The sequence below is a fragment of the Physeter macrocephalus genome, chromosome 12 (assembly GCF_002837175.3).
Source record: "Physeter macrocephalus isolate SW-GA chromosome 12, ASM283717v5, whole genome shotgun sequence".
Lineage (NCBI taxonomy): Eukaryota > Metazoa > Chordata > Mammalia > Artiodactyla > Physeteridae > Physeter > Physeter macrocephalus.
Window position 1 is genome coordinate 48,453,353 of NC_041225.1, and position 22,064 is coordinate 48,475,416.

Here is a 22,064-nt window from a genome sequence, read left to right on the forward strand (position 1 = left end):
ACTTGTTCAACTGCCGAGGTGCCCCTGGCATGTAAGTGTATGTGCCTGTGTGGACATGTGGAGGTCCCAAGAACACAAAAAGAGCTGGGTGACTTGCTGGCATTCAATACCAGCGTATTTCTTAATGTTCCTTGTTGAACAAATAGCTTTCGTCTGCCCGTGTCCCCATGTGCAGAAGGGCAGGCTGTGAAGGCGGGACACTGTCTGCCTGCCAATTAAGGCTGGTGGAACCTCCCCGGGCTTTGATGGAAATGCAGCAGTTCACACACCGTGCGCTTCTAGCCAAGGCATTGGCAAGTGCAAGACTAGTGCACATACTCTGAGAAATGTGCTGGGAAGAGGGAGAGATGAGTTATCAACCATGATATTTGGCATCATCCTCTTCTAAGAGAACTGGCTTGGCCTCTCTTTCTCAGAGAACAAAAAAGGGTTGCTACCTTTGCTATGTTTTCCTGTTAACAAGCAACAAAATGAAATAATTGATGCGGGTTTCACTATCCCTTCTTTTTACTGTTCATCTTCAAGCAGATCCAGTAGAGGATAATTTAACACCGTACCTTTCTGCCAAGGAAGCCGAGTGTCTGCCGCTACTGCACCCTTATGTGTGACGAGCTGAGGGCAGGGAATATCAGGTCCATTTTACAGAGGAGCAAACTGAGGCCAGACAAGTAAAGAGACCTGTTCATTCTCTTATTAAGAATGTCAGACAACATCATATATGGTGTGTAATTCATTAGTCTTTATATATTCTTCTTTTTAAATGAGGAAATTAGTAAGCACTGGGGAACATTAGGGTCCTGGAGGTGGAGGCAATAACAGGAGAATAACCCTGGGGAACATGTGTGGAGGAGACCCCCTCCAGTGAGGAACAGGAAGTGAAGTGGGTCAGGGCTTTCACTGGTGGGTTCTCCAACTACCCCTAAATTAAAAAAGAGCCTGTGGCTAGGGGCGGGGGGCCGCCCGCCCCCAGCCTCCTGAAAGACTGGAATGCTGTAGCCTTTTTTCAATAGTAACATCAGGACATTAAAGAGTGAAGTTAGAAAACAGCCTCAGGAGGGTCTCCTTCCCTATTTCTGGTTTTCCTTTCTTTTTTTTTTTTTAAATTTATTTATTTAATTTATTTATTTTTGGCTGCATTGGGTCTTCGTTGCTGTGTGCAGGCTTTCTCTAGTTGTGGCGAGTAGAGTCTACACTTTGTTGTGGTGCGCGGGCTTCTCATTGTGGTGGCTTCTTTTGTCGTGGAGCACAGGGTCTAGGCGCGCGGGCTTCAGTAGCTGTGGCACGCGGGCTCAGTAGTTGTGGCTTGCGGGCTCTAGAGCACAGGCTCAGTAGTTGTGGCGCACGGGCTTAGTTGCTCCGCAGCATGTGAGATGTTCCCGGACCAGGGCTCGAACCCGTGTCTCCTGCATTGGCAGGTGGATTCTTAACCACTGTGCCACCAGGGGAGCCCCTGGTTTTCCTTTCTTAAGAGGATGCCAGGGTGATGAGGAATGAGACAGCCAGGTGCTCTCTCAGAGGGCAGGTGGGGATGCAAGGCAAGAGTCCTGCAATTCAGGCTTTGATGTCAGGGTGGGGGGTGGAGGACGTGGGGGCCAGCTGCCCCACTGTCCTCAGTAGCTGGTGAGCAGTACTGTCCCTGGCTCTGCCCGAGCCCATGTGCCACGCCATCCACTTGCAAGGCTTAGAAACCCTTCGTGGAAGCCTCTGATGCCCCAGGGCCTCATCAAGCATGTAAAAGGGCATTTGGCCTTCCTCGCCATCACGACCTGTCATCAGCTTTGCTTACACTGGTGTAGGACTTCAGCAGTGACGTCAAGGCCACCTCTCCTGGTGCACACATGGACTGCTTGGCTTGGCCTGGCCTGGGCAGGGGTGCTGGGTGCCTGGGGTCCACTTGGAGAAGTACCCTTTGGTCTAAAACTCCGTCCCGTCTCAGTACAAAGGAAGGAAGAAAATGATCTGCCCAGACTTTTTATACCCCTCCCCATTGATCACTGGCGTTAATCTGCTCCAATGCTGTCGTCAGATTCGAGCTGGGGTCAAACATTCCCATCAGATCCCTCCAGAAGGGCTGTGACCGACTAGGGAAGTCATTTTCTATTGTGCCCATGGTTGCACCCACCCAGCCCTTCTGAGGGGTTCACTTCCTTCTCTGTCCTCTCAGGGCACGGTTTCCCCTCAGCCTCCGACCATCAACCATCCTCTAGGCTCCGGGACCACAGAGATCTTTCCTCTCACCCACTCAGCCTGCCTGAAATGGCACTATTAGACAGAGACCCTGGAGGTATTGTGAGCACGTCATTCTCACAATAGTGTGAATTTGTTTGGCAGATCAAGTTCACTTGCTTGGCAGCTGCCTGAGATTAGGGCGCTGAAGAGTGGACTTTTCTTTGGAAAAGAAAAAGATGGCTTTGGAGTTTGGGAGGCCAGTATGAAGGAGGGAGCATGGGTTTCTTGAGATCAGTGGGTGCCTGAGGCAGGTCAAAAAAAAAGGTGTGAAACAAGAGGAGATGGAAAGGGGAAGTCTCAGAAGACACGATTCACATAAATTCAATCTGACCTACTTAACGCTTCTGCTAAGGCCCCACCCAACTGGAGGAGAAATGCTGATATTAACTCAAATAACGTAGAGGTGAGGAAAACTGGACTGGTTTGGCTAACAGAAGTTCTAGACATTTTTCCTGCCAGAAATTTGGTGCACAGTCCATGCTACCGAGCACAAGGCCCTTTCCTACCAAGTAAGTATTCCATTTCACATGCAGACTTGGAGTCCTAGGGGCCTCCAGCGTCCCCTCCCAAGATCTAGATTCTTTTGCTCACCCCTGGTTCCCAGCACACCCTGGCACTTTCTCACCCCTGGGTCTTTGCTTATGCTGTTCTTGCTGCTAGCATCGCCTTTCTCTGGCTTTTACCCATCCTTTGAGGCCATCTCAGTAGCATCCTTTCCCTTTAGCTTCTCCTGATACCATTCATTTATTCAACAACTATTTCTTGAGTGCCTACTATGTGCCAGGCACTCTTCCAGGTGGTAAAGGTACAGCAGTAAACAAAACAGACTCAATCCTTACCCTTATAGAATTTATATTCTGGTAGTCAGCACCCTTCTCCCCAAGACAAGAGTAATCACGACACCCACCATGCTCACATCTCTATCACAGCAGCTATCAGATGGTCCTAGAGGGGCTGGCATCTCCCAATCTCCCCAGTGACGGACACCATGCCAAGCACCAGAGGCAGCCCCTGATTTCTTTATAAAGGGAACTCAGGGATAGAAAATCTGGTAGGAAGGGTAGAGGCTAGGGGTTTTTTTCCTGTTTTTTTGTTTGTTTGTTTGTTTGTTTGTTTAGAGGAGGACAACACATTTAGTTTTATTTCAATCAAATCACAGAGGCTAGGGTTTTTATTTTTTATTTATTTATTTTTTTTGAGGCTAGGGTTTTTATATGCAAACTGTACTTACATAGCACATGTGCTGTTTTTATTCAGCTTTATAATTATTTAGGGGATCACTAAAACTATTTAGTGACTTGTCTTAGAGCTGTGTTGGCCCGTCAGACCCCCTGTTATCACGTGTGTGTGTCTATTTGAGATGGTTTTGGGGGTGATGGAGGTGGGAAAGAACGAAAGACCTCCTAAAGTAATTCCTTGGAACTCCACCATCTGGCATGTAGTAGGTGCTTAATACCTCCTTAATTCTACCTGTTGGTAGAATTGTTGTTGAAAGGTCAGGAAGGTGTAATATGGACCCAGCTATCTGATCCCAAGGCTGGGCACCATGTGGGTGTGAAGTACACTGGGGACTCCAGTGAGCTGGTGTTAGCTTGGGTTACAGAGTTGGCAGAGGCCTTCAGAAGGAGCTGCTCCCCGTGCATAATTCACTGCTTGTTCCTCCAAGGAGGAACAGTGGGTGTGAAATCAAGAGGGACACAGCTGGCCCTGGAGGAAGCTAGCTGACATCCTGTATATTTGAAAAGAAAACTGAAAGTGCTTTTCTTCACAAGAAACTATTGTAAGTGTTTTTCTCTTTTTTCCTAACCCCACAGGAACCATGGAGTTTCTCTGGTCCAGAAGTGTGGGTGAAATGGCAGGGGGTAGGGTGGTATGAAGGGAATTTGGATTGTTCTGTGGTCTGTGCTCTTTGTCTAATTCGAGGAAAGTATCAGCCTGCTGGAGTCCACCCCGAGGAGCCCTCTGCTATATGATCTGTGTCCTGGTGATAGTAACCTCTTTTCTGGCTGTTAAAGTACATTCCTGTGTAGATGTGGAAAGAGAGAAAGCACGCTAGGGCCAGAGCCAGGACAGGAATGTGAGTATTTCCTTAATTGGACATGAGAGCCTTGAACTAGTTCCAGTTTTAGTGTTTTCTTTTAAGAGCCTGGACCCTAAAGATTCCATAGAGTTTTCTTTCTCTGAAAAAATCCCTTTGGTTCAAAGCCCCCTTGATAGAAATAAAGAATAAGCCAGGGAAGAATCTCTTTGATATTTGGGAAGGCAAGAGTTCATGGGCTGCCAGATCCCAGGCTTCTTTTGGGGGGTGAGAGCGTTCTGGGCAGAACGGTGGAGGCTCCTCCTGAGATGCACAGGGCAAGAGCATCCACGGGCTTCATACTGGGCTGCAGGGCTCTGATGATAGGATGCAAAGCACTTCGCTCTTGAGCATTTATTAAAGCAACTTCTCTCAGCCTTATTAGCGCCCTGAGAGCTAAAAAGAGACGCTATTGCCTGCCTTATTGCTTTAGGAGTCTGAGACAGAGAGTTTACACAACTTGCTGAGGACTTAGAGCAAAGTCAGTGGAAGGCTAGAGGATTCTGTCTGGTGGGTTTCGGTTGCTCTGTGTGGTGGACTGCTAATTCCTTAATGGCTGAGGTGGGAGAGTGTGCCCACACTCTTAGGCCCGCTCATTCATCGTGTGCCCAGAACCCAGCTGAACGCTTGCTGGGAGCGACCGAAAACTCCATGGGGTGTGAGGGGAGCTGCTAGGACTCTGGGACCACAGCAGTGCCCACCAGGAAGAGCTTCACTGCTTGCCTCTGATGTCTGCCCCGCAAAAGCTGGAAACGTCAGTCAAGGGGCTCCAGGGGAAAATGGGGCAGTCTGTGGTTGAAATAAGTGAAAAACTGAAGCAGATGCAATCATGTCTGCTGAACCCCTTCTTTCCTCCCCCTCCACATCTTAAAAACAAGCTGTACATCTGCTCAGTGCTTTCCAACTTACCAAGTGTTTTCATAACATTATCTCATTTCATCCTCACATCAACCCACACACATTCTTGCCTTTCAGATTTCTTATATACTCAAATGAGTTTCACTGAAAAATTGGCTAGAAACTCCCTTTCTCCCACTCAATTTTTTTTTTTTTTTTTAACCCCAAGCCTTTGACTGATAGTTTGAGAAATTCCTAGATTCCCAGGGTGGGAAATTTGTTTATTCTTCCAGCCCTACTACCCCACTGGATGGTCACAAAGTAGTCCTGATCTTTGCCATTGGAATCAACACCTGTGTATTCAGTTTATAGATTAGCTGTTAAAACAAACAAAGCCACAGAGGTGAGGATAAATGTCACATTGTGGGGAAAATATAGGCTTTAGAACCAACAAGCCCCAGAGTCAAATTTTAGTTGAGCCATTTGAGAGTCATGTTACTTAAACCTCTCAGAACCTCTTTTTTCAGCTCTAAAATGGGGCAATAGTGCCTCTGTCTTAAAGTTGTTTGTGAGGCATAAGTGTTCTAACAGATGTGAATGTATCTCAACAAACTTACTTTGTGAAGTCCCTTCTAGCTAACCCAAGAAGCAGCTTCACCACTACTAGGCAAATTGCGAGTAATACTGCCTTTTTGCAAAGGCAGAAGGGACATAAAGTGTGGGAATATGTTGCTAAATGAATGTGGATGGAGACTTTTTTACTCGATGAGTAATTAGAGACGTGTCCTGCATACATGGCACAGTGGTGTCTGAGATAACTCTAATAAGATATAAAGCTCAATACCTTTATTCGTTTTTTTTTTTTTTTTTTCAGTATGCGGGCCTCTCACTGTTGTGGCCTCTCCCGTTGCAGAGCACAGGCTCTGGACGCGCAGGCTCAGCGGCCATGGCTCACGGGCCTAGCCGCTCTGCGGCATGTGGGATCTTCCTAGACCGGGGCACAAACCCGTGTCCCCTGCATCGGCAGGCAGACTCTCAACCACTGTGCCACCAGGGAAGCCCCCTTTATTCTTTTTTTTAACTCTTATTTTAGGTGAGAGTGAGAAGGAGCTGGGAAACTGGATTTATGTAATGTTGGAAAGCATTACAACTTGGATTTTTCAAGTTGTAAAGTTCTCATTACACTTGGATTTTTATCCAAGCGGAATTGCAATTCAACTTTCTAGTTCCTGGGGACAAAGGTAGGAGAAGGGACTACAGAAGGGTATTTAGTTCCCTGGTCTGCACATAGTAAATGCTCAATAAATGGTGGTGGTGGACTGAGGGGTTTTCAAGAGACCAGGTCGTGTGTTTGACTTCTGTTGCTGACTTCCTGGCAAGTGCAATGCAAGGTGTGGGGTTGTCGTGGAAAGAACATTTGACCAGCAGTTTGAAGGCCTGCATTCAGGTTCCATCAATACCACTTAATAGCCTGGCGACCTTGGACATGCCACTTAATCTTCGATGTCTTCTCACCTGTAAAATGAGGAGACTGGACTCGGGGATTTGGAAAGTCTCTTTCAGCTCTAAGTTTCTGCAGCTCAATGCAACTTCATTCATTTGTGTTTCTGTTTCTTCATTTATTCAAAGGAAGCAGGGATAGAAACCTATCTCATGGGGTATTGGGAAGAAATGGTCAGTCTGCAGGTTAAAATAACCTGTGCCCTTAGAGAGATGAAGGAAACACAGTGCCCCACAGCAATGTAGTAGAGTGGCTGTGTGATCCTTGGAAACCCCCTTCATTTATTTCAGCTTCTGTTGGCATATTTGTAAAGTTGTGCTATGGTTATCTTTCTACATTCTTTTGAAAGTTGAGATCATGGAAATGCTTTGAAAACCTGCAAGGCACTATAGAGAGTATTCTGATTGAGAAATGGTATATTTGTTATAGTTGTATAAAAGTTTAGCCCTATGTTTCCCATATTTTCAAATGAATGAATGTGTCATGGGGACCCAGAAGGGAAACAGAAACTATAGATTTGGGGTCCCAACCCAAGGCTTATTTTCAACTGCATCCTACTGACGGAGGTGAAATTTAGCTAAAATTGGCATTAATACAAAGTTTCCCCAAGAGGAGCATAAGATAGTTACCTCAATGTTCTCCAATGTAGGAAATTTTTCCAGAGGCCCAATAGACCAGATATCTCCTGATGGAGGCCTTACTTCCCATCCTCTTCTCCAAAATGAGGCCATTTTGACACTAAGGGGTGTGTGTGTGTGTGTGTGTGTGTGTGTGTGTATGTGTGTGTGTGTGTGTGTGTGTGTGGTGGGGGTAGCTTTCTGAGTTTTGAAAGTTTCACAAAGCAATAATCACAAAGGTATAATGCACGGCTGTTGGTGTAAAAGCAGCGAGACAGTCTTTCATGCCAGGCCTTGCCACAGGTTGCTACTGGGGAGAGATGGTAGAAGGTATCAGTTCTGCTCACCCAGGCTCTAGCTCAGGCACTCTCCTCTAAGTGCCCCAGAAAGTCCAGCCTGGAAACCAGTTCTTCAAGCACTGGCTTCTCCTTTGGTGGAGTAGATGACATGTCACACTCACCCTTTGAGACGCTTCCCCACCTTATACCCAAGGCACAAACAGCGCCCCCTGGCGGCAGTAACCTCTCACCTGAAATCCCCACCCCACCATGGCACCTGTCCACAGAAGCATCATCACCCTCCAGCAGGACAGTACCTCCAGAGGAGCAGAATGGAGGTGGTACTTAGAAGCACAAATCAATTTCTGATTTATCTTGTGGGGAGGGAGTGGAGATGGGGGTGACGAGAAGCTCCTGAATTTCTCTGGTTGGAGGGAGCAACTAGGGGGCTGATCTTTTTTATTTTATTTTATTTTTCTGTTTTGGCTGCGTTGGGTCTTCGTTGCTGCACTCAGGCTTTTTCTAGTTGTGGCGAGCGGGGGCTACTCTTCGTTGCGGTGTGCCGGCTTCTCATTGCGGTGGCTTCTCTTGTTGCGGAGCACAGGCTCTAGGACTCGGGGATTTGGAAAGTCTCTTTCAGCTCTAAGTTTCTGCAGCTCAATGCAACTTCATTCATTTGTGTTTCTGTTTCTTCATTTATTCAAAGGAAGCAGGGATAGAAACCTATCTCATGGGGTATTGGGAAGAAATGGTCAGTCTGCAGGTTAAAATAACCTGTGCCCTTAGAGAGATGAAGGAAACACAGTGCCCCACAGCAATGTAGTAGAGTGGCTGTGTGATCCTTGGAAACCCCCTTCATTTATTTCAGCTTCTGTTGGCATATTTGTAAAGTTGTGCTATGGTTATCTTTCTACATTCTTTTGAAAGTTGAGATCATGGAAATGCTTTGAAAACCTGCAAGGCACTATAGAGAGTATTCTGATTGAGAAATGGTATATTTGTTATAGTTGTATAAAAGTTTAGCCCTATGTTTCCCATATTTTCAAATGAATGAATGTGTCATGGGGACCCAGAAGGGAAACAGAAACTATAGATTTGGGGTCCCAACCCAAGGCTTATTTTCAACTGCATCCTACTGACGGAGGTGAAATTTAGCTAAAATTGGCATTAATACAAAGTTTCCCCAAGAGGAGCATAAGATAGTTACCTCAATGTTCTCCAATGTAGGAAATTTTTCCAGAGGCCCAATAGACCAGATATCTCCTGATGGAGGCCTTACTTCCCATCCTCTTCTCCAAAATGAGGCCATTTTGACACTAAGGGGTGTGTGTGTGTGTGTGTGTGTGTGTGTGTGTATGTGTGTGTGTGTGTGTGTGTGTGTGGTGGGGGTAGCTTTCTGAGTTTTGAAAGTTTCACAAAGCAATAATCACAAAGGTATAATGCACGGCTGTTGGTGTAAAAGCAGCGAGACAGTCTTTCATGCCAGGCCTTGCCACAGGTTGCTACTGGGGAGAGATGGTAGAAGGTATCAGTTCTGCTCACCCAGGCTCTAGCTCAGGCACTCTCCTCTAAGTGCCCCAGAAAGTCCAGCCTGGAAACCAGTTCTTCAAGCACTGGCTTCTCCTTTGGTGGAGTAGATGACATGTCACACTCACCCTTTGAGACGCTTCCCCACCTTATACCCAAGGCACAAACAGCGCCCCCTGGCGGCAGTAACCTCTCACCTGAAATCCCCACCCCACCATGGCACCTGTCCACAGAAGCATCATCACCCTCCAGCAGGACAGTACCTCCAGAGGAGCAGAATGGAGGTGGTACTTAGAAGCACAAATCAATTTCTGATTTATCTTGTGGGGAGGGAGTGGAGATGGGGGTGACGAGAAGCTCCTGAATTTCTCTGGTTGGAGGGAGCAACTAGGGGGCTGATCTTTTTTATTTTATTTTATTTTTCTGTTTTGGCTGCGTTGGGTCTTCGTTGCTGCACTCAGGCTTTTTCTAGTTGTGGCGAGCGGGGGCTACTCTTCGTTGCGGTGTGCCGGCTTCTCATTGCGGTGGCTTCTCTTGTTGCGGAGCACAGGCTCTAGAGCTCAAGCTCAGTAGTTGTGGCGCACAGGCTTAGTTGCTCCGTGGCATGTGGGATCTTCCCGGACCAGGGCTCGAACCCGTGTCCCCTGCATTGGCAGGCGGATTCTTAACCTCTGCGCCACCGGGGAGGTCCCTAGGGGGCTGATCTTGAAGCTGCATTTTCATCGGAAGTTCACTGTTTTTATTCAGGTTGTATATATGAATGACTAAAAATAGCAAAGCTAGTTTTAATTTAATTATTCTTATCAATTCTTATCGATTATTTTTATTTGGGTTGGCTTGAGAGGGCTGATCAAATTATGAGGGCCTCCTCATGGCCCTGCCACTGTTAAACCCTCACCATTAATCCTATCCTCCTTTACCTGAGATAAACCTGATGTTTCTACTTTTAAGCGCATATATATGGATTCAATACATTCACTATCGTTCAAAGAGCTGACTTCAATGCACACTTCATTTTGCCTAGTTTTGGATACCGTCCTCCCCCTGTCCCCCCTCCTCCCCCCTCCACACACACATAGACTTCCTCTGTCCCCAGTACACATTTAAGTCAGGGTTATAAAGGCATTTTACAGGAGACTCTGAGGCAGAGGTGTGAAGCAACGCACTCCAGCCACAGAGGGGCAGACTCCCATCCCTGCTCTGGGGGCTGGGCAGCCTGACCACACGGAGGGACTCCCGGCGTTGCAATTCCCGGGCAGTGTGGGAGGGGTTCGGCTGAAGCTCTTTGTTTCTTCTTCGTGGAGGAGATCTGGGAGCCAAGGCTGGTGGGGTGTGCTTGTGCGGCGTGCCCCAGCACCCCCGTTCCCCCGCCACGGGCCGGGTGTGTATGTGTCCAATGGAAAAACCCTACGACGACACCACATCCTTTCGCACACAAATCAAATCCTCCACGGCTCTCAGGGCTGCAGACCAAGCTAACGTGACCCCCGCGGGCATTCGGTCCCGCAGCTCCGCGTCCCTTCCTACCTTACCACTGCCTCATTTTTAGCTGTGCTGTCATTTGCACGCATCTTCCCAGGGATAGAAGAGACGCGTCTCGGGCGCAACAATCCAGGTGCCACGGGCGAGGATGCCAGGGAAAGGCCTAGTTTGGGGCATGTACGCTGAAGAGGGGTCCCGAGGCGTGGGCCGGGAACGGCGAGTGGGTACAAAAGAGGGCGCTGGTTGAGGGATGGCGCCCGCCCCCCGCGCCGAGCGGTCACGTCCGGAGCGGGCCCCGGCGCCCTCCTCACACCACGGTCCTCTGCCCCCAAGTCCCCACCCACCCCGGCCCCGGAGGTGCGTGCAGGGAGAGGGGCGCGGGGTGCCAACGCCCGCGGGATTGTAGGTCTGAAGTAGCGTTGACATTGAACTCCGGTCCCCTTGCGTGCGTGTGTGTGCGCGCGCGTGGCCACGCGCGTGTTTGCGTGTGTGAGTCGTGGGGTGGGGGCCGGGCTAGAAGCTGCAGCAAACCACTGCCCTCGGGGAGCAGAGCCGAGCGCGCCCCCGAGCCGCCGCCAGCGGGAGCTGCGAGCGCCGAAGCCATTCATGATTTTGGTGACGTTATTCCAGGAGTGGGCGAGGGGGGCGGGGCCTCCGGAGCCGAGCCCCGCCCCCGCCCCTATAAATACGGCTTCCTGGGCTCTTTGTGGGGCCGCGAGCTCGGTGGAGAGCCGAGAGCTCCGTCTGCTTTGCCGACGCTGCTGGCAGTGGGGCTATCTCCGGGAGGCGGACTGGCGAACGCCCAGTGCCCACACTCGGCAGCCTGCTGCGCCTGTCTGCGCCCGTGACATCCTTACCTGAGACGCAGTGACCGTGTTTAAATCACAAGGGCGTGGGTCAGGCTCCCCTAGGACTTCATGTCTGTATATTTCCCGATTCACTGGTGAGTATCCTGCGCCCTCGGCGGGCATCCGTCTCGCGGCCGTGGCTGCGGGGCCCGGGCGCCTGCTCGTGCCTGCTCTGTGCGAGGGCAGCGGGTGGCTCGGGCGCCGGGCACTAACCCGCCGCCCAAGCCCGAGCAGGAGTCAACGTCAAGGTTGCAAAGGTGGGGGTGGGGAGGTGGCTCTGAGAGCATCCAGACAAAGGAAGTGAACTCGAAGCCCTCACTTAAGTGACGGCTGGGAGGGTGTGTGTACGGCCGTAGTGGGGTCGGGGGAGAACCAGGGGTCACGGCTGAACCCGGCTAATAAAAGCCCCTTTGCGGAGGGCTGCAGGAGGCGCGCGCCCTGCCTGGCGTAGGGGTCTCCTGCTCTCCCCGGGCCCCTCCCCTTTTCCTTTTTGTTTGCATGCAAGTCTTGGCGTCGAGGCCGGCGGCAGCGGGACTGAGCTGGTGCAGCGGCGGCGTTTGCAGAGCTCCGAGGGGTGAGGGAAAACGCTCTCCCCACACGCAACCCGACTGAAGCCACAGGCAGCAGCACAGTCCCTCGCTGCACCCTCTCGATCCCTTTTCTCTTCATAGCCCCTAAACCCGACGCGCCTTTATGGGGGCCCGGGTTGGGGAGGAGCCGCCCTCACCGGGCCCGCCGGGAAGGAGCCCGGGCCGGGTGTGGGGAGACGGAGGTTTGCACCCGACCGGGGATCGGGGCTGGGAGGGATGCGCTCCGGGCGCCCGCCTCGTTGAAGAGCGAGGCCCGCGGCCGCTGGGACTTGCGCACCGGCTGCTGCTTCCTTCCTGCGCTGGGGAAGAGGAAGAGCTGTCGGGGGGCGAGCGCTGGCGGCCGGGAACTCGCTCCCAGGTGCGGGCGCGGAGAGCCCGGCCCCGCAGGCTCCAGCTCCGCGCAGTCCTGCTCAGCTCAAAAACCGGAAAGTTCATGCTTCTTGCTTCAACTTCTCGGCCCCGCGCCACAGTCGGGAGCGAGGAGCGAACGCCCGGACACCAGGCTAAGAGCCTGGCGAGAGCCCGGTGGGCGCTCTTCTGGCCCATTACTTTGGGGGTGGGCAGTAGCCTCTCCATAACCCAGGGGGAAACTGACTTTGGAGTCCTGGCTCCTGACCTTAAACTTGCCCGGAAGCCTAGCATCTTCGTTTAGTCTCCCCTCCCCCAACCCAGCCTGTCTCTGTTTAGAAAGGAGACTGAACTCTGAAAACAAAGTAAAAATTTCCTCACCCCGGAGGCTTGCGTACCTCTCTCCTCTGAGCGCTCCTTCCCTCCCACCTCCAGGTACCACATGGGTGAGACTTGGAAGGCAACTGGAGGCTGTGTGCCCCTGGCCACTCAAAACTTGCCAAGATGGTTTTAAGATTCATCAGGGTTATTGTCCCCTGAGAGATTAAGGTTTGGTATTATTTTACAGTTGATTAGCATTTCATAGTTTGCAATGCTTCCCCCCCCCCCAGAGATTAGTCCTTTACCATAACTGTTGAGATATGCATTATTAGCATCATGGTAACAAACTAACGGCACATCTGCAGCTCAGAGAGGTTATATGACCTGTTCAAGATCACACAGCACTTGAGTGGCATAGCTTGGACCAGAACCTATTGCTTCTGTTTCCAAATCCTGTGCCATTTCTACTCTATGTAGTAGCTGTAAAATGAAGAAGAGTTTGGTACCCCTGTTTCCTTAGATACAGTCTTTATAAGGCCTAACCTACATTTTTTTTTTTTAACCATGTGTAAAGGCATGATGGTGAAAATATTGGCTACTGTGTAGGGAGTACACTGACTTTGGTATGTGCTGTTTGGCATTACACATTCGGGACCCTGTACGTGCCCATGGCTTGTGTGAGGATAATGGAACATTTGTATCCTGCTTACAGAGTACAAAGCACTTTCACATGTCAGCCATTGGTGGGCCAGCTTGGCCCCTCTGGAAATTTCCTTTGCAGTCAGAGTCCGGGCATCCTTAAGGCTTTTAATCCAGGGGATGATTTTCAAGCTGTGAGCTTGCAGCTGCTGTGGCTGGGGCTAGAGAAGGAGGTTGGATGGCAGATGTGAAGCTTTCAGAAAGCTGACCCCTTGGGGCTTTAAGTGGGACATTTTGCAAAAAGGAACACCAGAGAGAAATTTAGGAAGGCAGCATTATTGAACTTGGTTTCTCTGAGGTTGACCTGTTATCATTATGTAATAATAATATTCAGTTCCCCTAGAGACGGGTTGAATTGGTTTTAATATAGATAGACGGCCTCAGCTACTTACTGTTTTTTTGTTTCTAGTTCTGTCACTTAAAAGAAAATCCAGAGTCGCTCTGTGCCAGTAGGGACTAGTACAGGAGAGGAGGGAAGAGGAGGTTTGCCAGAGCAGGTTTCAGACAATGGGCTTTGTTGGTGGAGGTTGAAAACCCTGATGCTCTAGGCTTGTAAGGTGGTTCCTCGGGGCATGAGCTCGTTTTTTTCGCGAGTTCTGTTTTGAACACCTCTCATCCTGCTTCCAGGCAGTCCTCTAATTTAACAGCAGAAGGCACGGAGAGTAGGCATGTGAAAGTGCGTGTGTTTGTTGACTTTTGCTCTGGGTTTCTTGGCAGCCCTGACTATCTGAGATCGGCCGAGATGACTGAGGTGATGATGAACACCCCATCCATGGAGGAAATTGGCCTCAACCCCCGAAAGGATGGCCTTTCCTATCAGGTAAGTTCAGTACTGGCTTCCTTCTGGTTCCTTAGAGCCTAGTGTCTTTTGCTGGGGCTGGAGGCAGACTTGGTTCTGTATCCCAGTGCTATTTGTAAGAGCTATGCGCCCTTGAGAAAGTCCCCTAATGCCAGTAAGCCTCGGTTTCTTCATCTGTTAAATGGGGCAACAGTAGTCCTTACTTCACAGAATTGTGGTGAAGATTCAACATGATGAGATGACATGGATAAGGCATTCACAGTACCTGGGAGGCAGTAAGCGTTCAGGAAGCATGAGCTGATGTTATTAATTATTAGTCATCCTGGCTGCTGTGGACTCTCCCCTTCAGGGTGGCAAAGGGGGAAGTGATAATGTGCAGTCAGTTCAGATCAGAACTTCCCTCCCCACCCAAGCCTTGGGCAGTAGCAACATTGCTGTGAGGGGCAGCTTATGGGGAAGGGTAGTCTGGTGGAGGCATTGCTGTGTCAAATGCTGCTTTCTTCCTCTGGTTGATGGTTGACCAACTGATTCCAACAGGGTTAATGTTCAAACTACTTAAGAGTTGAAGAGACCTTTCCCAGAAAGGTAGATCTCTCAGGATGTTATTGCCAGGATCCAGCAGAGATTATGCTGTGTGGTGGATCCAGAATATATAAGGACCAAAAAAGTGGTCTAAGTAACACCTTCAGATTCTCAGCCCAGTGCCCTTTCTGGCCAGCCATTTGCTTTCCACTGCCCACAGCCCGCTGCAGAGACCTCCAGAGAGCGCCGAGGCAGTGAACTGTTTTCAGGTTTCCAAGAAGAGTGCCTACGTTATTACCTTCAGGGGAGGAAAGAGTCTGTTCTTAAGGGGAGATCCCAGAGCTAGGGAAATTGTGTAGGATGGCTGGCCGAGGAAAGATGAATGAAGTGTGATGGGCTCATTCAGCAGATATTAACTGAATGTGGCTATGGGCCATGCACTTTACAAATGTTACTCATTCACTCTTGACTGTGGGCACTGAGATGGGAATTTTTGTTCTGTTTCACAGATGAGGAAACAGGCTCAGACTGAGTGTATGACTTGAGTCTCGAACTCCAAAACCTTGCTCTTCTGATGTATCATGTGTCTGTGCCTTGGGGTTGGCTCTTGGCTAGAATCTAGACTTGTTCTGCCTTAGAACCATTCCAGGGGCATTTGTTCTGTGAAGGAAGAGAAAATAGAAAGCTGGGTGGGTGTGATGGAGAGAGGGTGATCAAAGAGAGCTGAGATGAAAGCTAAGGTTGGGTAAGGTAATTTGGCAGGTGACAGCAAGAGTCACCTCAGACACACTTGGGAGGTTAGAGAAGGCCCCTTTGTTGTGGGTCAAAATGGCCAAGCCCCTTTTGCTGGCTGGAAATAAGTGTTCAGGTAGCCTGAGGGGATTCGGAGGGAGGAGGGAAATACCCTTTTCTGGTTGGTTTTGTACCTTCCACTCTCAGAGTGGGTCTGAGAGAGACAATTGAAAGCCCCACAGCCTGTGGGAGGGTAGAAGTTTCCTGACCTACCAGCTGGGGTGTTTTTGGATACCAGTTTCCAAGCCACTGAATCAGACTGAATCTCTTTGTGGTTACAGGTGAGGTGTTTTTTGTTTTGTTTTGTTTTTTCAGTTCTGGGTTTTAGATTTCCATCACAAAACCTTTCCAAACACAGTCATCAGTATGTCTGTGTGTGCTTTTTGATATTCTCCTTTTGAACGTGTTCCAGGATAAAGGGCCAGGTCCTACAGGGCAGTTTTCTTGACCTTCAGGTCATTCCGCTGGATCTGAGGGTAAGAGCAGGTCATGACCCAAGAAGGGGCTGCAGTGCTGGGTGAGGACAGCTGAATTGGGGTTGCCATGGCAGGAGGAAAATAAAATCGCCTCTGGGTTCCTAAGATAACTCTATGCTGCCTAAGAAAAGGGCCCCCAAATCTTCCTTTGTGGTGCTAGACTTAGGGCCCAGTTTTCACAGCCTCTCAGGAAATCTGCCCTGTTACCTGAGTGGGGACTACTGCACAGTTCCAAAATATCTTACCTAGAACTTCAAAGCACTCTGTCACAAGATTTCAGAAAGGTCTTCTGGTTGCCTGGTGAAGAGAAAGGGGAGAGGTGGTTATCGTCAAGCAAGCAGTATTTATTGGACACTTGCTGTATGTAACATGCTATGCTGGGCATTGTAGGAAGGGTCCAGGGCTCACATGGGAAACTAGCATGTTCATAACTGGAACACAGGCCATCTGGTGGAGCAATACGAAAGCTACGGTCGATCCAGGGATGTGTGGCAATCTAAAGGCTTGGGAGAAGGAGGTCAGACTGGGGCTGGGCCTTGAAAGAGGCTTTGAGAGGACACTTCCATCTCTAATTTTGTTGCACCCTCAGATACCCCTTGGCTTGCCCCTGTTTCAGCCAGGCGCAGGGCTGTGCAGCGAACTGGTCTGCCAGTTGTCATGAGACCGGTATTTTCTGGGCCCACTCAAAGCCAGTGCCATCCAATTAAACACATTCCCACCAGAGCTCTGGGGATTGGCTGGGGCTGCACTTGGCTGGAGCCTGTCCTGTCCATTGTACATGCTCAGGCTAGGCTTGGCTCTGGGGGCAGGAGATCTTTGAACTCTGTTCTTGGCATTCCTCCTGAGGGTAATAATAGTACATGGCTTTTACTGAGACCTGCTTTTCCAAGGAACTAAAAGTGGGAAGGAGACATCAATCCCAACTTGGCAGTTGAAGTAGAATCTCAGACTTGTGGTTTGACCTTGAAACAAGGTCATAAACTAAATAGGCACACTGGAATTTGTCAGTTGTTCCCCCACCTTCCAGACCTACCCAGAAGGAAGCTTTTCTGATTTCTCTGCCCCAGATGTGACCTCCTTCTTCTCCAGCACCTGTGGCATTTGTGCTTAAATGATGCTGCCGTGGTCCTGCCTGACCTCCTCCCTGCCCATGTGTCCGAGGGCAGGGGATGACTTATTCCCTCTTTGTGACCATCAGCCATCACCCCTCCTGCAGCCCTCCCCAACCCAAGGTGCCTGCTGGCTCTGGGCCTTCACAGAGCAGGTGCTAAATGGATGGTGGTGCTTTCAGTTAAATTGAGTCTCTTGGTTCTGAAGCTGCCCACCTTCACTTCTGCCTTAGAATTTTTTAAGGGCCTCCTCAGAGTCAGATAGATGTCTTTTTATCCCCTGAAAGATTCGGGTAAGCCCGTCTCTTGTGCTTAGGGAGTTAGCATGTATAAAAATCCACAGAGCCGGTGCCTTGTTTTGTCTTTAACATTTACTTGGAGAGTCAATTCAGTATGTGCAATGCACGTCTGCTCTCTCACTTGGCATGAATTATGACACCCCGCGGCATGGGTGAGTAAATGGTTACTAGAAAGTGGAGGACATGTTGGGCTGGATGGGAGTGGCGGCCAGCCCACGGGGCTGAGTGGGAGGGTCTCCTTGAGGACGTTTCTGCCCCTGCTGGCTGCAGCTCCCTCCCCACACTGCATCTGTCAGCCTCCTGTTCTCTGGCCCCTGGGACTGGAACATCTGCGCCTAATGCCTTCTTCCTTTCCCTAATTCAGGGGAGCAGGTCAGTGGCTGCCTTGCAGGCTCCCCCATCCCAGCTCCAGGGACTCTAAGAATGTGGCATTTCGGAGTGCCTCTCTGACTGGGTCTCCTTCCGTGCTGGGCCTGAGTTGGCCTGTAGAAGGGACCTGGGCATTTGCCTGTGCACACTGATGCTGCCACCACCCAAGGGCTGTGCATTCTGGCCTTGCTGTCTAGCTTCCCCCAGCACAGTTTGCTGAGGCTTTTGCAGTTCTATCCCCCTTGCTAAGTTCTAGACAGAGATATGGCTCCCCAGTTTTCACTTAAGACTGTCCCATCTAGGGCTTCCCTGGTGGCACAGTGGTTGAGAGTCCGCCTGCCGATGCAGGGGACACGGGTTCCTGCCCCGGTCCGGGAAGATCCCACATGCCGCGGAGCGGCTGGGCCCGTGAGCCATGGCCGCTGAGCTTGCGTGTCTGGAGCCTGTGCTACACAACAAGAGAGGCCGCGATAGTGAGAGGCCCGCGCACGGCGATGAAGAGTGGCCCCCGCTTGCCACAACGGGAGACGCCACAACAGGGAGAGGCCCGCGTACCGCAAAAAAAAAAAAAAAAAAAAAAAAAAAAAAAAAAAAGGAAAAAAAAAAGACTCCCATCTAAAGCAACTGGACCAAGATCTGATAACTTTTATCCTTCCCAAGGCCCTTTAAATTCCTCTCTGATCAGCATACATGTCCCTCCCTGGTCACCTTTTGTATTCCTCTTGCTGTTCTTGGTCTCATACTCCTACCATTTGACGTCCACCCACCAGTCAGATGAGGGGAGCCAGAGAGGATGCGCTGTAAGCCAGAGGTGCCTATTCTACATGTACCACAGTGCCCCGTGTTGTGGACCTTCCCTAAGAGCTTCCCCTGCATTTCCCGACAGGAGGGAGGGATATCCTGGCGTTTTATAGGATAGGGAGGAGGGACAGTGGTGGGTGACCTTCTTCTGCCACAGCCCTGCTGTTTGCTTCTTGCAGTCTGAGCCTCGCTTTTAGCTCTGCATTAGGACAGGTCTAATGCACTGTGCTGGCTGAGAATAGCTCCTCCCCAGATAGGAACTCTCTGCTTCTTCCATCTCCAAGACCCAACAATAGACGACTCCTTTATCTCTCCCTCCTCGCTCTTTATCAGAAGCAGCAACTTCTCTCTCAAAGAACAGTCTCAGTTGAACCTCTAAAGTCAGGTAGCAGTTTGGAAACACTTTCTCTTCACTCACCTCTCTGCTGAGCCTTTCTTTATGAGACCCCCAAGGCTGGCTCTCCTTGCTCCCACCCGTGTAAATGCAGGTGTTGAAATCAATGATGGGCTGGGGTTCCTGCACATGTCTCTGTTCTGCCTCCCTCAAGCCCCCGCTTACAAGGCCACTCCAGGCATAAGTCATCACCTCCCTTTGTCTCCTCCTCCTGGTGCCCTTGTCTCGTTGGTTACTCCCAGCTGTGATACCCGACATGTTCTCAAGCATTTTGGAGGCCCAGCTGGGCTGGCGCACAGAAGTCCCATGGTCACCAGGAAAACATCTTTCACATCAGACTTAAAAAGCCTCAGTTGTCCCTGAAGAGACATAAAGCTAAAATTCCAAAGCACTTGGCAGGAGATGTCCCCCCATGGACACGACATGCTCCTGGAATCCCAGGGAGTTTCCTTTTTCCTATCCCTACCCCGTCCACCCTGCTCCCTGCTTGGTACAATTCATAAGAACATGAGGCAAACATGCAGTTAGGGCCACAAGGTTCAGAAACACAGGAGCCCGGAGCTCATTTCTTTGGGTGGCGTTGGGCCTGTGTCTGAACGTGCTGCCGCTTTTTGAGTCAGTGCCCAGGTCACGTCAGTTTCAGGTCACGTCTACCTTGTATGAGGGATCCAGCACCTTCCTTCAGTGCCCAAGGCCTTGACACAAACATGGTGTTCAGTGTTTTGGAATGCCCCTGGGTGAGGGCCTGCAGAGGGCTGGAATTATTCGCATGGGGTTCCTCCCCAACACACACACTGTAGTCACAACAGTGAGTCTGTAGCACTGCCAGGGAGAGAACAAGCTTGCTTCACTTCCCTAGCCAACGTGACACACACTGGAGCCATGCAACCTGGCCTTCTCTCAAAGGGCCTGTGTTAGGCCTGAGGCCTCTCAAGCGGTGGTGTGTTCATCCCTCTCCAGACCCAGGGTCTGTGTCTTAGACGGCTCTTTGTTCCCACAATGCCAGGCACAGTGTCCTGCAAATAGTTGCCTAATGGATGCTGTATGATTGATTGGACCCTTCCTCTCTCCCTTTCCTGAACTGAGAATTATCCCTGCACCTTGGCTATCCCACGGCATGGGTTTTTATAGAATCAGCATTTTCTCTGTGGTGACCCAGTCTCCCAGGTCGGATAGAGAGGAGGATTGTACCATTAGGGAAATGGATGAGTTTGGGTGGTGAATCTTGTGACTGGAGCCAAGAGCTATTCCTGGGTGTCTAGTGAATGTCCTGAAATGATCTCTCAGGCCCGAGTCCTGAAATAATCCTCGGAGGATGAAGACAGGCTCTCATTCACACGGGGCCCAGAGTTGCCGGGGCTTCATTCCTTTGCAGTCTCATAGACCCTGCGCCCCCCTTGGCTGTCTCTTGCCTCACCACCTGTCCTTCCCTTGTCCCGGAGCCCAGCTCAGGAGGATTCTTGATCAGTCAATCAACTCCTGTGTCTGCTCCCCAATCCTTGACTGGGGGAGGGCCCCTCGTTGCACAGACCTATCTTAGAAAAAAATTAATATTTGCCAAAAGTTTCTCCAGCCTGTTTTGACCTCAGGGGAAGTTTGGGAGCTCCCTCAGTCCCCTCACTGCTAGAATTAATTGCCTTACACTGTCAGAAGCCCCTTTTAGGTAAACTGTATAGAAGAGGCACCCAAGCATTTAGCTGAAGCGACATCGACTACTTGCAACTCGGCCAGTAATTGTCCTGGAGCCAATGGGAAGGAAGGTTCCAGATCTCTCATCCAAAGGAGAACTGCCCTGAGCAAAGAGGGAAGTCACAAACCTCAGTCCAGGGGGGTTGGTCTCTAGGTCTGACTTTCTCCTAACTTGAACCTGAAGGTGGTTCCCAGGCAGAATTAATTAGTATACCTTGAATTCATCTCCTGTCTGTACTTTGTAGAGCTTGAAACACATGTCCACTCTGGATGTGAGAGCATCCTTGGTTTTCCCAAATTCCTAAACATTTTCTCCAGACACAGCCCTATGTGTCAGTTCTAATTTATCCTCAGGTGAGCATTAGTCCGAGGTGTGTGGGCAGCCCCAGGCTCAGCCGCTGATCCCCATGGGACAGAGCCTGAGATGCCTACAGAGGCTCACACACACACACACACACACAAACACACACACACTCGCATGCACTTACATGAACTCACACACACGTGCGCACGCACACACGCGACCAAAAGGGCAGACAGCAGAATGTTAATAGCAGTTGTTTTAGATCAGAGTGCTGTAATTACAGGAAAATTTTCTTTTCCTTCCCCTTTTTTGAGTAATTCATATTTTCACTGGCAAAGTATGTATTTTATTATTCTTATGCTTACTTTTCAAATTTTTAAAGTAACATAGGCCCATTATGGAATTTTTATTTTCTTCTTTAAACTTTTTTTTCCAGTCACCATAATCTCACCATGCATAAATCGCAACTGTTAACATTTTAGCATCTTTTCCACGGAACTTATATTTTTATATGGCCAAGATCACACAGGGTTGTGTTCTGCTTTTTTACTTAATGGTATGTAAGTCATCAACATCACATCATCACAACTTATCTTTTTTTAAATAAATTAATTTATTCTATTTATTTTTATTTTTGGCTGAGTTGGGTCTTTGTTGCTGTGCACGGGCTTTTCTCTAGGTGCGGCGAGCGGGGGCTACTCTTCGTTGTGGTGCGCGGGCTTCTCATTGCAGTGGCTTCTCTTGTTGCGGAGCATGGCCTCTAGGCACGCGGGCTTCAGTAGTTGTGGCTCACGGGCTCAGTAGTTCTGGCTCGTGGGCTGTAGAGCGCAGTCTCAGTAGTCGTGGTGCACGGGCTTAGTTGCTCCGCGGCACGTGGGATCTTCCTGCACCAGGGCTCGAACCCATGTCCCTTGCATTGGCAGACAGATTCTTAACCACTGCACCACCATGGAAGCCCACAATTTATCTTAAAAATGCTTCAGAGCCAGCATTTTAATAACTGCACAATGTTATAAAGTTACAGTTACAACATGATTTTTTCACCATTCTCCAATTGTTGAATTATTTTTAAATTGTATATATTTTTCTCTTATAAATAATGTGATAATTTATATATAATTTTATATATAAATCTTTGTCCATAGTTTATACTATT

The 22,064-nt window shown here is 49.7% G+C and overlaps 1 protein-coding gene across 2 annotated transcripts in view; it reads left to right on the forward strand.

Moving 5' to 3' along the window:
- LBH (LBH regulator of WNT signaling pathway) overlaps nt 1-22,064 on the forward strand; it is an 87,821-nt gene that overhangs the window by 49,922 nt on the left and 15,835 nt on the right. Inside the window, exons 1-2 of one of the 2 annotated variants that reach the window (XM_007115418.4) lie at nt 11,255-11,491; nt 14,072-14,174. In XM_007115418.4, the coding sequence (XP_007115480.1) occupies nt 11,466-11,491; nt 14,072-14,174 (129 nt within the window). In that variant the 5' untranslated portion in view covers nt 11,255-11,465. Of the gene's footprint in view, nt 1-11,254; nt 11,492-14,071; nt 14,175-22,064 lie in introns of those variants that run through there. The other variant, XM_055089095.1, reaches the window with a different exon arrangement.